We start from the raw sequence: 17,809 nt of genomic DNA, 5'->3' as shown, positions 1-17,809 counted from the left end.
AACCATCAAAATTCTGACATGTAGTAAAGATTTTATTGGTGGGAATCTAGGTATTGAGACCACCACTAATTACCAAAAGGAAGGACCTTATTTGATCACTGCCTTTACCATTGCAACTATCATGTCTTCAAGAAGAACAGCGCTAAACTTGAGTTCTTCTGTCCCTCTGTTTTGGCGATCAGTGGGATTTTCAGCAACTAGAGCTTTATCGATAAGAACTTTTACAGTTTTGCGAAAGCTTGGTGTGCAACTCTACAACGTTGCTCATTCCTAATTGATTGTGTCCTAGTGCAAAGCTTCATTCACAATTCTACATGTTTCAGAGCTGAAATCTTACAGTTTTTTTTTCATTTTTTGCTTACTGTTTGATCAGCCTTGTTTTTGTGATTTACATTAAATGGTTTGGTCATTTGGTGTTAGAAAAAGTAACTGTTTCTCTACATTATAGTTTTACTGTTAGAGACAACTCTCACTAGTCACTACAAGCTTTACTGTCTCCAATAAAATCCACCAGAATTATAAATACAGCTGAAAATATTACCAATGGAGTAGAAAATTACCTTGTTTTGCCACCCTGAGGTTAAAATTGAAGGTTCCTCTTCCAATAATATTTCTTGCCCAACATTCATATGATCCCGATTCACTCGCTCTTGCCTGAGACAAGAAGAGAGTAGATGTAGAGCCATTGGACTCCACTGTGATTTGTCTATGAGCTTGGACAGTGACGGGGACAGGATCCGGATTAAGATGGAACCAGGTGAACTCAGCAGGAAGTCCTGGTGCAAGCGACACTCTCATGGCTACTGGTTCTCCTTCTTTTATGTGAATGATGGCACTGTTATTGTGCGTTGAACAATGTGGAGGTTCTTCATGGAGGACAAGAAAAGATGAACCCGTTATATTACATTATCAAGCTGCACTTGGTATCATTAATTTATTATTATTCATTTTCAGGGAGACACGAAAATGTTTTATAAACCCCAAACAATAGTAGCCATAGGGCTTTAATATACCGCACCATGAAAGTGGCACCAATAAGCAGATGTCTCCTTGCAGGAGACTCATCTGTGGACAGTGGACAAGGGTGCAACCAACTCAGTAGGGATCCTGCCAATTAGTCCATTTGCTGGGTTTTTCAGACACCCATGCAATGTTCAGACAGAAGATAGGAAGCCTGTAAAGCTTTTGGTAGCACATTTGCACTTTTCATGCAGTTCCGTTTTAAGAGGAACAATATCGGTCGCTGTTCATACATGATCAAACTAAAGATTAGCTATCATAATATTGAACCTCACCCAAAGCGATGGTGCATGAAGATGTTCTTCCCATTTGATCTCCAAAGCAGGTGAGGTTCGATCCTTGAAGATTGTGATCTCTGGATATATTTCTGGTTACAGTGGTCCATGCGGTGCTTAAGGTGTTATTGAGCTTCATGGTCACATTAGCAGGAGGGTTTCCTCCTGGACAGGAACAGCCCAGAACCACATACCCATCATTTTCGGAAGTCACTAAGCATAAGACATTTCCTTCTGGACGCCCTGTTGAATGATAAAGGGTCAGCTAATGGAACTGATTGAAACAAATTTGAAGCTCGGTACAACAATATCTTAAGAAATGATGCGTCTTGCTTCCGTCCTATGTTCGTATTGCACCGAATATGTGCATGTGATATTGTAACTGCAAAAAATTGTTGAAAATTGTGAAGTGTTTAATTGACTGAATGCAACAATTAGAAATTAAAGATGAGCAAATGTGCTCGGATAATGTGTTATCATTCTTGGGAGCTAACCGAGTGTCTTCAACGTGCTCGAATAATATGTTTCAGTCCGCGCGGCTGCATGTCATGTGGATGTTCGACAGCCGCAACACATATCGGGATTGTCTGTTTGTTAGGCAGTCCCTGCATGAGTTGCGTCTGTCTTTCATTTCCGAGAGACATGCAGCCGCGGAGACTGGAACGTATGATTCGAGCATTCCTGATACTCGGATAACACTCGACCATGCTCAGATAACACGTTCGCTCATCACTATGAGAAATTCATCCAGTGCTGTTTAAAATTTTGCAAAAAAAATTCAATATGTGTTACATTGCATTGACCCATATGGCATTCAATATTTTAATGCAATTTACTGGATGCGGGCGACTATCATGCACTAATTGGTGGAGTTCACACTACTTGGATCTCCAGCTATTGACAAATCATGTATCCTCAGATTTTGGCCACTTACAACATTCAATGGAGAGATTGCTACACATATCAATGGCTTTCTCTACAGGAGCGGCCACCTTGGCATGCACAACGAAAGTCAAGAGACACTTATCCAAAATGTCCAAAGTGGAAAATTTAATAACCTCGGCTGGTTATTTTACGGTTTGCAACAATTGACGAGATTACAGCCATGCGCTTGTTCAATAGTAATCCTTTCCTTAAAGTTAAAACATCAAGGAGGTGATGCTACCCATCTAAGAAAACATTAAGGCTGACTTAGACAGTAGATAGGTCTGGTATTGCTGCTTAGCATATTGATGGAGATGTACTGGAGAATCGCACAGAGCCCAAAGATAGGTATGGCATTGATGCCACCTCAAGGGTCAGAGCACCTCAAAGTATTATCTAGAGACATACTGTTGGGACAATGTTCATGAGGGTATGGTGGAGCGAGGGTTACCTTTACCATTCCTTAAAGATATGATTGTCTGCCTATGTAAGTTAATTTACTGTTTTTTTTTCTACATTTAGTTCCATGAGAATTAAATGAATTAATATTTACTGCTGTCACTGGATATTTTAAGAAATTAGATAGCTATAAAAAGAGCTGTTTTTGGAAGTGAGTCAATGTGTGGCTGAGGACAAAATGGTTGTCTAAATCTAATCATAAACCGAATGTTGCAGAATACTTACATCTTATTGTTAGGTCCAGTGTGTTGCTGGTCTCACTGTTTGCCAAGTTGGATGCTGTACAGGTGAACGGTCCGGCGTCATGCCTGGAGACAGGGCTGATGGTGAGAGTGGAGTTTGTAGGAGAATCACTCTGAGTTATGGAATATGGAGGGTTCGGGGACACTGGTTCTCCATTTAGACTCCAGGAGAAGATGATGGCTGAACCCTGAGCTGAGCAATGGAGAGACACCGAGTCCTCTCCTGCCCAGAGCACCTCGGATATGTTACTGGTCAACGTCACTGCCGAGACCGGAGCTGTGAACCGGAACAAAACCTCCTGTTATTAAACTTTTAATATATGAGAATTTTAGGCAAAATGCTGAATATTAAGAGTTGCTATTATTTTTTCAATTTCCACCCTTTTAATACATAACATAGATTAATATTTTTGTGCAGATTACTTTCTCCATATGTCTCTACAAAGGTCGGTGCCCAATGTTGCACATACAGATCTCTGAATTCTTCTTAAAATTATATCTGTCTTCACCTTCCTAGGGGAGTCTAGGAGCTTACCGCATACTGAGTTATCATAGAGTTCTATGTATAGACAGTATGCGGTGAGCTTCTAAGCCCCCCTAGTGGTGGCAGCAGGCAGACAATATTTTAACAGTTAATTCTATATCTATGCTTAGGATTTATAACTATGTATTAAAAGAAAGGAGTTCTGGCCGCTCTGAAATTGTAGAACACAATAATTTGCAGTATTTTGAGAATTTAAAAAATTTAAAACTTCAAACTAGTTCCTGTCTTTGAGGAGGTGTCTTCCATCGAAGTACTGGATCTAGGAGAGAATTAGGTGCCTCGTTAGTTGTATTAATATTATTTATACTATGTTTTATATATTCTTATCTTTTAGATACTCACAAGAGAGGTTGAGGTACAGTCTACTGCTGTTTTCATTGATCATCCGGTTTCTAGCCGTACACATGAAATATCCATTATCCTTATTGAATATCGGGCTTACTATGAGTAATTAGTTATTTAGGGTGAGCTGGTATTGGGGGTCCTGCGGTAACGCTGCTCCATCCAGACTCCAGGAGTAAGTGACATCTGTACCATTAGATGAACACCTTACTGACACCACATCACTCCCCGGCCACAGTAACAGGTTGGATATGTTACTGGTTAGGGTTACTGCAGATATTAGACAGAGCATGTAGAGGGTTATGGAGGGTTGAAATCTAAATAACGTAGGATCTCAAGTCTCGGGATTGGTAAGTGCTCCAGCAGTGGGACCCATCCCAATCAGAAAGTTATCTCCTATAATATGGATAACTTTCAATGCTAGGAATAACATTCCCTCTTACATCATATACTTTCCAAATTGAACAAGCATATTCTAAATTGTCCACACATTCCTGTTAAAGGTAATCTGTGACCAGTTATTTGCTATGCAATCTGTGAGCAGCACTATGTAGCGACTGAGACCCTGATTCCAGTGATGTATCACTTGCTGGTCTGCATGATATCATTTTGATAGAATCACAGTTTTCTCTGAGGCGGATGTAGCAGAGCTCAGAATGATTGATAACTTTCTGTGCACACAGAACATTGGCAGAAATCTACTAATCAGTGGGGGTGTAATTAAAAAGAGCAGCAGGACTAGATGGCACGAGACACCTAGTCCTGTAGTTATAATCTCCTGCTGATAAAATACTGATTTTATTTAAACAGCAACACACAGTCTAGCAAGTGACACATCGTTGGAATCCAAGTCCCAGCTCCTACATTATGCTGCCCTCAGATTACATAGCAAAACTTGCTGACAGATTCGCTTTAATCCTTATGTAGTTATAGGATAAGTACACTAGTGAGGTTTATCTTTGGATGGGATCCTGGCGTCATGAAAATCATATATAAATTGTTTAATTCCCAAGAATTAAGAAAGATTCAATGTGCGCCGGTAGATGTTCCATCTCTTTCAGAAATTCGGGAAGTCTCTTTTTTTCCATAAACCTCAGAGATGGCAAGTTTGGCATAATTTGTAGAACATGTTCTCCTGTAAGGGACCATTCGTGGTGGGGATTGCTTCATGATCGTAAAGCTCCCGGTAAAGGAGTCTCTGAAAGTGTGTTTGAATTATAGAGGCTTGATGTCTGCTCCTATTTAGGCCACAAGTGGTTAGATGACATTAGGACCTTGACAGAAGGCAATGTATCAAGAAGATCAGAGTCCGATGTTAAAAGATCTTTACAGGAATTCCTTAAAAAGAACTGTAACATTTGATAGCAGGCACAATACTTTTAGTTCGAATGTTACAGAGGCACTTTCCTTATATTTATAAGATACGAGATTTTGATGGTACTGAGATTTTTACTCAAGTGTCGGAGTACTTCTCAAGCTTTCTTGCTCGGGCCTTCACCGACTAATCACCACACTGCAGATGCATCTCCATGTCCCCTTCTGGTCAGAATAGGAACTGCTATGTTCCAAGACTGGCTATCACTTGGTCTTGTAGCCAACTCTTTTAGCTGCCTTGGGATATTCTGCCTCACACAGGTCTGTTATGCTACGGCCATACTCACTACAGTTTGGCAGATACCTTCTTAGTTTTCATTTAATGTCTGTACTCTGGCTGTACATGAAACAGTTGATAATAGATTACTTGGGTCTCAAACTTGCTATCCTTAATTCTTCTGAACTAAACACACTCTCCACTTGTGGCCTTTTCCTCAATAATAAAACTTCCTACACAATCAGTAACTGCTCTCCAACTCTGGTAAGAAACAGCAACTCAGTCTAATTCCTCCTAAAAACTTTCCCCACCATGGGCTGGCTCAGTAGTTAACCCTATGTTACAGACCACCAAATAGATAAAATAACAGAAATAAACAAGTCAAAGCATTACATTAATACAAGGGTTTTCAGAAGGGGTTCCAACAGCTCTTCCACTCCTTTACACATCCAAATTATTTATTGATTGCTTTCCTTAGCAATCCAGAACCTATAAAACAAAGTAAAACAGCCAAGCAATAAAACTCTATATTATGCATTCTTGGACTTGGGATGACCTGGTTTCTCATTTTCTTCAAGTCATAGAATTCCTTCCAATGGATTCGGTCCTTCTCGGTAAGGAACCTGGAAAGAGTTGAACATAGTTCTGACATTCAATCTCCATCCACTAGGTACAAAATTGATCTAGTGGATTTGTCTTAGTCCATAGCTGAAGGTGTAGGACCCTCCAGCTGCATAGACACCCCTAATCTAGTAGAAAAGGGAACAACAGGCGCAACAAAAATAAAAGGAAAAATAAAAGTTTGGTCTATCCAGCTATCTGTAAGACCTATTCTCCGCCGCAGAGGGTTAAACGAGAACAGTCATTGTGTAACAAAGACTATTCAGCCTTCTACAGTAGAGCTTATTTCTTGGACTTGAATGGTCTCACCACTGCAGATGATGGGATCTCCAGAACTGTCCCCTAAAACAGGTGCAGCGACTGAAACTGACAATTCAGACCTAGAATTTGTCAAGGCCATTACGGCCTACAATGAAGAACTTCAATTGGTGACCTTGTCCTAACATGGATGTTTTTACCACCACTGTGGTCTGGGTATTTCTTCTGAGGCGAGTCTTCTGTTGTCTAGGATGTACCTCCCATGATCACAGTAGCAGTGCCATTGAGAGACATATGGAAGCTATTGGTCATAGCACCGGTAGCAGGATTGGCAGTGGAGATATCTGTTGACTTACCTGGATGGCTAGGAGTAGAGAACTCTTTCTTTGCGATACCACAATACTGGTGTTATCCTCACCTTTTCTATATGGTAGGTGACTCCTGTCTTTTGGCAGGGACTGCCCAATTTTTTTCCCCAACACTGCTGTTCCAGTGCTAACTTATCTGCAGCACCCGTCGTCTCCCAGTTGTCCACATCATCAGCAGTGGAAGGTCGGCTGACCCTTACTGCAAACCATTCCTTCTTACTTCATGATGGAGATGACCTCCCCCATGTATATGTTTTGCAGCCCGGAAGGCAGATACCTCTGCTTCAGTAAACTCCTGTTTGTACTGTATATACTCGGTCACTGGTGCTGAATTCTCCAAGGAATCAATACCCTTTGTCCACGTTGAACTGGACTACGCGACTTCTGGAACTCTAATCCTCAAATATGATTTTTCTTGGACTTGCTAACTACTCCTGGGCTATAGCTTCAGTGGTTTTTCATTCTTCTATGATATCAACAGGCCAGTCATCTTATAAGAACAGTCTCTCCGGTCTTCTGGCCAGCAGGGTAGGCCACAAAAGGGATTGAAAGCACCTTTTGCCTCGAAGAGTTGACTAATAAATCAGCAGGGTTATTGACTAGGTTTTTTTTATTGCTAGCTAGCTCTCTCTCATCACTTCGTAGTCATGCCTTGACTAGATGGGAATATCGTCGTGGGGCAGCGAGCGCCTTTGGCTCTTCTTCATTGGATACCTAGTTTCAGCACAAGACCCCTTAGTGGAGTAACATTCTGATTCAAGGCTGCGGTATTTGATTAGCTCATCCAGCCATCCACGGCCCTTTCCGAGGGACACCCAGGCTTGGTTGTACTGACTGCAACTTCAAGATTCAAGTAAGGTCAGCCTCGGCTGCTTCCTCTTCCACAAATAAGCCAGACAAGCACAAATCTTCCTTGCCAACTCTTCTCTCATGCTTTTTAGTACACCATCATGTCGCTATATAGGTCACGATGTCTTTCTCGTCACCGTGCAATTTTTCCTTCGTCGACACCCTTTCAAGGGCCAAACTGTGAATGTGTGTCTTGTGTTGCTCTTCTCTCCTGGTGCCTCCACCTTCAGCTATGTCACCTATGTTTTCTCTTCACTTCCTGGTGAGCAGAACTTTTGCTTTCAAAAGTTCTCATGGGTTGGACATATTCTTGTGCTCTTCTGTGTCTTCCTCTCCCACAATGGATGATTCTTTCTTTCTGCACTGGAATACCAACCGCCATCTTGACACACATGTCAGGCCCTATCTTTACCAAGCTGCAGGTTACATTTTCCTTTTTCAGGATCAGACGTTCAACCTGCCAACTATGGCAAATTCGGTGTAAAGGAAAATTTGTGGCGAAGATTGCTTCATGGTCCCAAAGTACCTGGTAAAGGAGTCCCTGAGTGTATGTTTGAAGTCTAAGGGTTTAATGTCGCCCCTATTTAGGGCACAAGTAGTTAGATGATATAACAACCTTGACAGAATGTGACGTATCAGGGAGACCAGAGTCCAATGTGAAAAGATAAAAACATCTTTACTGGAATTCTTTAAATAGAATTGCAACAATCGATAGCAGGCAAAATATTTTTGGTACAATTGATACAGAGGCTCTTTCCTTATGAGTTTAAAATATGGCATTTCGATGGTACTGATTTATTACACGTGTGTTGGAGTACACAAGTATACAAGCTTTTTGGCTCTAGCTTTCACCTTCTCTATCCACCACTGCAGATGTACCTCCTTATCCCTTCCTGGTCAGAAAAAAAAACTGCTCTGTTCCAGGACCAGCTAAGACATTGCCCTGCTAGCCCACTCCTAGCTGCTTTGGGGTATTCTACCTCTCACAACTCAGATATGATATGGCCGTACTGACTGCAGCTTGGTAGATACCTTCTTAGTCTTCATTCAATCTCTGCACTCCGTGCCGCATAATAACCAGTTGCTAATTGATTATTTGGTCTAGGAACTTGCTATCTTTAAATTTTCTGGATTAAACACACTCTCCACTTGTGTCCCTTTCCTCAAAAAACAAAACTTCTTATTTTCTTCAGTAACTTCTCTCTAACTCTACTAACAAACAGGAACCCAGTCTAACACCTCCTAAAATCCCTCCCCCAAGGGCAAGCCTGATAGTTAACCCTATGCACAGGCTAACTGATGCAGGCCACCAAATAGATAAAACAACATTTTAAAACAAGTCAAAGCATTACATTAATACAAAGGTCTTCAGAAGGGTTGTCAACAGCCCTTCCACTCCTTTACACACCTACTACAATCAGACTGAGGGAGTCGCTAGTGTTGGCACTGACAGGGTTCTGTATGGTGCAGGTGTAGGATCCGCTGTCTTTCTCAGATATCGGGGTGAAGTCCAGGAATGATCCCCTGCAGATCACATGCTCAGAGCAGATAATCCTCTGACCATCACGGTAGAATGCGTAAGTAGTTGCCTCCTGATTCCCGGCATCACACCGAAGGGTCACATTGGTGCCATGAACAGTACGATCAGAGATTATACTGAGGGATGGAGCATTTAGGAAAGCTAAACAAGAACAAAAAAATGTACATTATAAAAACATAATATTATATAATCTTCTGATGTGGCAGATCCTCATTTAGGAAATATATTTTCCCTGTCATGGCCTCTGCCATGAACAACTCATTTAATACATTAACGTGACTGGTTTGCCAAGTGGGAGCACCATTTTTAGCTCATATAGGGAGTTCCTTTGTGGAAGAACCCTCGTATTTAATGTCCTTTTGCCCTTAATAGAGGAAATGGACAGGGGTAATCTTATCATGAGTGTTACGCTTAGTCACTAATCAACGCTTAGTCACTAATCACAGGCAAGTTGTGAGACAGGATAGTCAGGAGGTCTGAAGTCAGATACCAGGAGGGCTTATAGTACAGAGGGTAAAACAAAGGTGTGGTCACATAACAGTCTGGGGTCAAATACCAGGAGGGTACAGCAAGACAAGGGAGTACAACAAATAGATAGACTAAGGTTAAGTCCGGGGTCAGATACCTGAAGTCAGAGAGCATTAATAGCAAAAGAGATAATCCACACTAATAGTCTAAGCAAAGAGATCAGCAACAAGATAGAGAAGTCAGACACAGAGCAAACGCACACACCTTATTGAGCAAAGCTTCAACTGACACAGGACTGCACACAGCAGCCCAGTTAAATAGCTTGTAAATAATTAAAGATGGGAGGCACCTGGGGAAATGTCCGCAGGCTTGACCAGATTGAGCAGCAAGGCTGTCAATCAAAACACCCCAGGATCAGATTGGATGACTGATGACTGACAAATAAAGTTGCACTCTGTAGTGCTAAAGCATGTAAATACCAAATATCTGAAATGTGAATTGTATTACTGCTCTAGATAATAAGAAGTAATGGAGATACTTAGCATATAATTTGGCCAATTTATGCATGCCCAGCAGCCAAGGACAAGGCAATCTCCAGTTATGCTGGGAACCTATCTAGTGTGAATACCTCTGTAAGGCTAAAGCCTAAATTTATGGGTAGGTGGGATCCTGCTGCAATTAAAACCAACACAGGATGGAGGGTGGAGATTGCCTTGTTTTTTTTTCTTCAACCAGAAACAGCGCCACCCTACAGGTCATATCTGGTATTGCAGCTCACTTGAATTTATTTTTAATTTAAAACATTCCTTTTCAGTTAAATTTTAACATCTGTAATTAAAAAAACATTTACATCTGTGGCTGCTAAAAGCTTGAAATATGTCCAAAAGGCTAATTTCACTCAGTGATCAGTGGTTGGGTGTATCTATTTTATATTACACAGAGGAAAAATACTAGAAGCCATTACTTACTATAGAGTTTGAGATCATAGGAGACAATTTCAGTGATGAAGTTCTTTTCATTAAACACATAGAGACTATAATGTCCTTCATCCACGGACGTCAGGTTGTCCAGCCTCAATGTCTCATTCTGAAACAGCTCACATCTGCCCCTGTACTGAGGATGGTACTCGGGAACACTACCAGGATTGACTTCAGCAATCACAGTGACATCTCCGGTCTCTCCTGAGACCCATACTATGCGATATTCATCAGGGAGGTCAACAAATACGTTAAAATACACAGATCCTCCAAAAGTTCCATTTACCGACCTGGTAGGTGCTGGCAAACCTGTGTGCACTGAAAGTGATAGAAAAAAAAGACACCGGACAATAGGTGCATCATTGTAATATCAGTCCATATATCTTTATATCAGTATGAGCCCATTTTGTATTATAAAATGCTCCAAATTCCTGACTACCTGCAGCCACCACTAGGTGGAGCTGAGGAGCTTACTACATACTCTTACTGTAGGGTTCAGTATGCAGTAAGCTCATAAGCTCCACCTAGTGGTGGCTGCAGGCAGATAGTATGTTATCATTTGACTCAATTACAATATTGGAGATTTAGTTCTCAGTATCAGAAAAAGGAGCTGTGGCCACTGTAAAGATATTTAGAAATGAATCAGCCCAGAATTTTAACAGTTTAAAATAAGTCCTGTATTTTTTAGGATTTCTCTCCCTATAAGCATGGGATTTAAGGGATAATTGAACCCCTTATTAGTAGCAATTTTAATATTATTAATAGTTATACTATTTTTATTTGTATTATTTATATACTCACAGGCCAGGTTGAGGTACAGTCTACTGCTGTTCTCACTGTTCATCCAGTTTCTAGCCGTACACATGAAATATCCATTATCCTTAGTGGAGATTGGGCTTATTATGAGCATGGAGTTATTTAGGGTGAGCTGGTATTGGGGGTCCTGTGGTAACGCTGCTCCATCCAGACTCCAGGAGTAAGTGACATCTGTACCATTAGATGAACACTTTAAAGACGCCGAATCCCTCCCCGGCCACAACAACAGGTTGGATGTGTTACTGGTCAGGGTTACTGCGGATACAGGTACTGACAATAGAAAATATCAGATCAATATTAGACAGAGCAGTTGAGGGTAGAAGCCATGGCTGCTTTTGTCACAAGGCCGGACACTGGGAAGGTCACAGTGAATGTAGTATAGTATATACATCTACAATTCCAATGCATGAAATATATAAACATAATCTGGTATGGTTACTGATAAGCTCCACAATAACCAAAGAAAGCTAGCTGCCACTACTTATTGTTTAAACAAGCTGATTGGACACCCGTTACAGGTAACATTTGGCTTCAGGAGTGTGGTTTATAGAGCAAGAGGAGCAAACCTATTCAATTTTAAACATTTAATCTGAAAGGTTGGCAGTCTTTATAAAAACATACAAAGATGATACAAAGATGAACAAAACAATGCAGAATTTACAAATACATAAAATGAAAAAGGGATAACAAAAGAAAAGTAAGAAACCAGTGTTGTGGAAAATGCACAGATCTTAGTGGAGGGAAGCAATCCTTTTAGGAAAACGATACAGAACTACAGCGATCTGTGACTTCCAGGACTGACAATGACAATAATTAAAATACGCTTTTTTTGCATAAAAGTCATGCCCTCATAACTTCCCTGAGTGACCTCAGATTAGTGCTGTTCAATGGGATGTGGTTAGGTCCTAAAAAAATATGGAATCCCCAATTTTCATGATATCTCCCCTCCTGGAGGTCCCAGGTGGGAGATACTAACGCCATATTTCCTATCATGAGTTTAGCATTCCACAGATAGGAAACATGGCATATATAATGTTATCCATGGGTTTAATGCAGATTTGGAGCTTATACACAGGCCGTCTAGTGATGTCAGTAAATGCATTAAGCTTGCCACTTTTTCATAAGTCTGAAATTATGTTGCCCATAACTGTAGGACCTATGCCGTTCACAAAAATATATATATATATTCATAACTGGAATCTGGCTCTGCAAAGTCAAGAACAGTTACTTCCGAAGATGATATTTGTCACCTCCCAGCCTCTGGTCTGTCAGCATCAGATCACTCACTTCAATTACCTGTTCACTGCAGGGGGTCATAGTTGAATAGGGAATGGAATGAAGTGAAAGCTCTTTTTCACTTCCTAGGTTATAATTAGACCTTGCTTCAACCCCCAATATAGGGGTGACATGTCCCCTCTTAAGATATGGCCTTATATATTTTAATATTACGCCTAAGACATACACGGTGCCTTGAAAAAGTCACACAATGTTTAGATTGAGTTCACATGTTTCTCAGTACAGCTACAGCTGGTCTGTGAAGGCCTCAAAAAGGTGTGAAATAGGTTCAAAAGGCTTATTTGGCTCAGTAATCATTGAGAATAAGAAGCCATTACTTACAGAAGAGTTTGAGATCATAGGAGACGATTTCAGTGATGAACTTCTTTACATTAAACACATAGAGACTATAATGTCCTTCATCCGCAGACGTCAGGTTGTCCAGCCTCAATGTCTCATTCTGATACAACTGAGTTCTGCCCCTGTACTGAGGATGGTACTCGGGAACACTACCAGGATTGACTTCAGCGATCACAGTGACATCTCCGGTCTCTCCTAAGACCCACTGTATGCGATATTCATCAGGGAGGTCAGGAAATACGTCAAAATACACTGATCCTCCAAAAGTTCCATTTACCGACCTGGTAGGTAATGGCAAACCTGTTTGCACTGAAAGTAATAGAACAGAGAAAGACACCGGACAATAGGTGTATAATCATAATATCAGTCCATATATATGTTTTTATTTCAGTGAGAGTCCGTTTTGTATTTTACCATGCTCGAAATTCCTGGCATAAGCATAAACTACCTGTAGCCACCACTATTTGGAGCTGAGGAGCTTACTGCATACTCTTACTATTGGGTTCAGTATGCATTAAGCTCACAAGCTCCCCCTAGTGGTGGCTGGAGGCAGGCTGTATGTTATCATTTGACTCAATGATCATTTTGGGGATTCAAAGCTCAGAATCAGAAAAATGGAGCTGTGAGCATTATAAAGATATGTAGAAATGAATCAGCACAGAATTTCAACAATTTAAAATAGGTCCTGTATTTTTTTTTAGGATTTTTCTCCTATAAGCATTAGATTTAAGGGATAATTAAACCCCTTATTAGTATCAATATTGATATTGTTATTGGTTGCACTATTTTGTATTATTTAGATACTCACAGGCCAGGTTGAGGTACAGTCTACTGCTGTTTTCACTGTTTATCCAGTTTCTAGCCGTACACATGAAATATCCATTATCCTTAGTGGAGATCGGGCTTATTATGAGCACGGAGTTATTTAGGGTGAGCTGGTATTGGGGGTCCTGCGGTAATGCTGCTCCATCCAGACTCCAGGAGTAAGTGACATCTGTACCATTAGATGAACACCTTAAAGATGCAGAATCCCTTTCTGGCCACAGTAACAGGTCGGATGTGTTACTGGTCAGGGTAACTGCAGATACAGGTACTGACAATAGAAAATATCACATCAATATCAGACAGAGCATGTAGAGGGTTATGGAGGTTTTCAATCTAAATAATTTTGGAGGACAGTTCTCAGGGTCAGTATGTGATCAGATCAATATTAGACAGAGCATATAGAGGGTTATGGAGGGTTTCAATCTAAATTTTGTAGGATAGTTCTCAGGATCAGTATGTGTTCCAGAAGTCGGACCCCTCACAATCAGAAAACTATCCCCTATAATGTGGATAGGTGATAACTTTCAATGCTACTAATAATCTGGCTTGACCACACGTTCCTATTAAAGGTTATCTGTCACCCCGCTTTCCTGGTTTGTAGGCTATAGAAGAGGAAAACAGTAACATTTTTAATAAAAAGCATTTAAAAAAAATATTTTTAGCTCTAAATACATCCATTTAAATAAAAAAAAAAGTTTATTTCTTTCCAACCAGAATTAGAACCGCAATACCCTAGAGGTCGTATCTGGTATTACAGATCTCTTGATTGTATTTCTAACCTAATACAAGCCCTATAAGTTACATTTCAAAATCTCTAATTAGAAATACATAGAGTGCCTTGAAAATATTAATATCCTGTGAACTTTTCCAGATTTTTTCACGTTACACCCACAAACTTAAATGTATTATATTATGATTTTATGTGATATACCAACACAAAGTAGCAAGTGTTTGTAAATAATAAAGGAAGTGATACATGGTTTTCTAAATATTTTAAAAATATAAACATGAAAATTGAGTTGTGCATTTGTATTCAACCCCATTGTAAACTGAAACCCCTAAATAAAATTCTGAGTGATCAATTGCCTCCAGAAGTCATAAACTTGGAATAAATTACACACAGTTGGAATTAGTTTACTCAGTGTAACTACAGCTGTTCTGTGAAGGCCTCAGAGGTTTGTGTGAGATCATCAGGGATCAAACAGCATCATGAAATCAAGGAGCACACCAGACAGGTCAGGGATAAAGTCGTGGTTACTCAGTGTAACTACAGCTGTTCTGTGAAGGCCTCAGAGGATTGTGTGAGAACATCAGGGATCAAACAGCATCATGAAATCAAGGAGCACACCAGACAGGTCAGGGATAAAGTCGTGGTTACTCAGTGTAACTACAGCTGTTCTGTGAAGGCCTCAGAGGATTGTGTGAGAACATCAGGGATCAAACAGCATCATGAAATCAAGGAGCACATCAGACAGGTCAGGGATAAAGTTGTGGTTACTCAGTGTAACTACAGCTGTTCTGTGAAGGCCTCAGAGGTTTGTGTGAGAACATCAGGAATCAAACAGCATCATGAAATCAAGGAGCCCACAAGACAGGTCAGGGATAAAGTTTTAGAGAAGAATAAAGCAGGATTGTGTTATAATTATGAAAAAAAAGCCCAAGCGCTGAACATCTCACAGAGCACTGTTCAATCTATCATCCAAAAATGAAAGTCGAATGGCACAACTGCAAGCCTACTAAGACATGGCCATCCACCTAAACTGATATCCCAAGCAATGAAAGCAATAATTAGAGAAGCAGCTAAGAGGCTCAAGGTCACTCTGGAGGAGCTGCAGAGATCCACAGCTCATGAGGAATAATTTTTTAAAGCAAGTCATAAAAAATACTGCTTTCAGTTTGCAAAAAGTCATGTAAGGGACACAGCTGACATGTGTAAGAAAGTGATCTGGTCAGATGAGACCAAAATAGAACTTTTTGGGCTAATTGCAAAATGATGGAAAGCTAACATTACACGTCACCCTGAAAACACCACCCCCACCATCAAACATTGTGGTAGCAGTATCATGCTGTGGGGAGGCTTTTCTTCAGCAGGGGCAGGGAAGTTGATCAGAGTTGTTGGGGAGATGGATGGAGCTAAATACAGGGTAATCCTGGAAAAAAACCTGTTAGAGGCTGCCAAAGATTTCATTTTAAAAATAATTAGAAAACCATGCATGGTTTTCTTTACACATCCCAAATATTTGCTACTTTGTGTTGGTGTATCCTATAAAATCCCACTAACATAAATGTAAGCTTGTAAGTGCAAAGTGTAAAATTTCAAGGTGTACTGGATATTTTTCCAAGGCACAGTATTGTATCTGTAACCTTTGTACCTGTGGCTGCAAAAGGAGTGAAATATTTCCAAAAAGGTTTATTTGACTCAGTGATTAGTGGTCCATTGCCCCTATTTTAATTTTCATAGTACCATAAATACTAGAAGCCATTACTTACAGAAGAGTTTGAGATCATAGGAGACGATTTCAGTGATGAACGTTTTTTCATTAAATACGTAGAGACTATAATGTCCTTCTTCCGCGGACGTCAGGTTGTCCAGTCTCAATGTCTCATTCTGATACAGCCGAGTTCTGCCCCTGTACTGAGGATGGTACTCGGGAACACTACCAGGATTGACCTCAGCGATCACAGTGACATCTCCGGTCTCTCCTAAGACCCACATTATGCGATATTCATCAGGGAGGTCGACAAATACGTCAAAATACACAGATCCTCCAAAAGTTCCATTCACTGACCTGGTAGGTGTTACCAAACCTGTGTGCACTGAAAGTGATAGAAAAGAGAAAGACAATAGGTGTATAATCACAATATCAGTCCATCCATATGTCTTCATATCTTATTACTTGGAATACTCACAGGCCAGGTTGAGGAACAGTCTACTGCTGTTTTCACTGTTTATCCAGTTTCTAGCCATACACATGAAATATCCATTATCCTTAGTGGAGATCGGGCTTATTATGAGCATGGAGTTATTTAGGGTGAGCTGGTACTGGGGGTCCTGCGGTAATTCTGCTCCATCCAGACTCCAGGAGTAAGTGACATCTGTTCCATTAGATGAACATCTTAAAGAAGCTGAATCCTTCCCCGGCCACAGTAACAGGTCGGATGTGTTACTGGTCAGGGTTACTGCAGATACAGGTACTGATAATAGAAAATATCAGATCAATATTAGACAGAGCATGTGCTCCTGCAGTCGGACCCCTCACAATCAGAAAGCTATCCCCTCTAATGTGGATAGGTGATAACTTTCAATGCTAGGAATATTCTGGCTTGACCACACATTCCTATTAAAGGTTATCTGTCACCATGTTTTTTTTATATGATGGCTTCATAAAGGCTACAGAAGGATATACCAACACAAAGCAGAAAGTATTTGTAAAGTTTAAAATAAATTATATATGGTTTTCCAAATATTTTAAAATCTAAATCTGAAAATTGTGATGTGCGTTAGTATTCAGCTGTCACGAATGTGTCACGCCAACCCGGGAGATCTGGAGGTAGAAGATCACTGCGTATTGTGAATCGCAGATCTTTTATTTAGCCTGTGCATTTGGATCCCATATTAAATGAGTTTGGTTTCCTTTGGTGCTGAAGAGGTTAACAACTCCTTCTATGCTGGTCAGAAACATGCAGCTTCATTTCAGCTGTGTCTGATCTTGTCCTTAAGTCTTCCTACAAAACCTGGCCAGACCCTCTCTGTCTTGCCAGTGAAAGCTCTGCTTCCTTGCTCTTAGGAGACGCTGTACTGAATAGAAGTTCATTGTTGTTATTGGAGATTTGTCTTCCTCTGCTGTGTGCTAAAGCTAAGTAGTTGAAGTTTGGAGTTGGAGTTGTGGTTGCTGTTGTACGCGTGTGTTTATCTCTTGTTCCCTTTTCCCATTTAGTTATTCCTCCCTGTCCCTATCCTCCTCCATATTGTTTATTAGTGCTTTTGTATGATAGATGTTTTCTGTTATCCCTGTTTTGCTTTTGTGTCTGGTTTCTTTCATTTCTGTCCCATA

The 17,809-nt window shown here is 40.5% G+C and overlaps 1 protein-coding gene across 1 annotated transcript in view; it reads right to left on the bottom strand.

Annotated features, from left to right (window-relative positions):
- The window catches only part of LOC143767785 (hemicentin-1-like), a 47,594-nt gene that overhangs the window by 5,674 nt on the left and 24,111 nt on the right, over positions 1-17,809 (bottom strand). Inside the window, exons 12-21 of the mRNA XM_077256306.1 lie at positions 16,665-16,949; positions 16,245-16,571; positions 13,738-14,022; positions 12,912-13,238; positions 11,280-11,564; positions 10,470-10,796; positions 8,902-9,174; positions 2,904-3,197; positions 1,296-1,538; positions 561-866 (exon numbers count right to left, since the gene is read on the bottom strand). Coding sequence (XP_077112421.1) covers positions 561-866; positions 1,296-1,538; positions 2,904-3,197; positions 8,902-9,174; positions 10,470-10,796; positions 11,280-11,564; positions 12,912-13,238; positions 13,738-14,022; positions 16,245-16,571; positions 16,665-16,949 — 2,952 coding nt within the window. The remainder of the gene's footprint in view (positions 1-560; positions 867-1,295; positions 1,539-2,903; positions 3,198-8,901; positions 9,175-10,469; positions 10,797-11,279; positions 11,565-12,911; positions 13,239-13,737; positions 14,023-16,244; positions 16,572-16,664; positions 16,950-17,809) is intronic.

Source organism: Ranitomeya variabilis, chromosome 4 (genome assembly GCF_051348905.1).
Source record: "Ranitomeya variabilis isolate aRanVar5 chromosome 4, aRanVar5.hap1, whole genome shotgun sequence".
Lineage (NCBI taxonomy): Eukaryota > Metazoa > Chordata > Amphibia > Anura > Dendrobatidae > Ranitomeya > Ranitomeya variabilis.
This window is presented reverse-complemented; position numbering and strand designations above follow the sequence as displayed.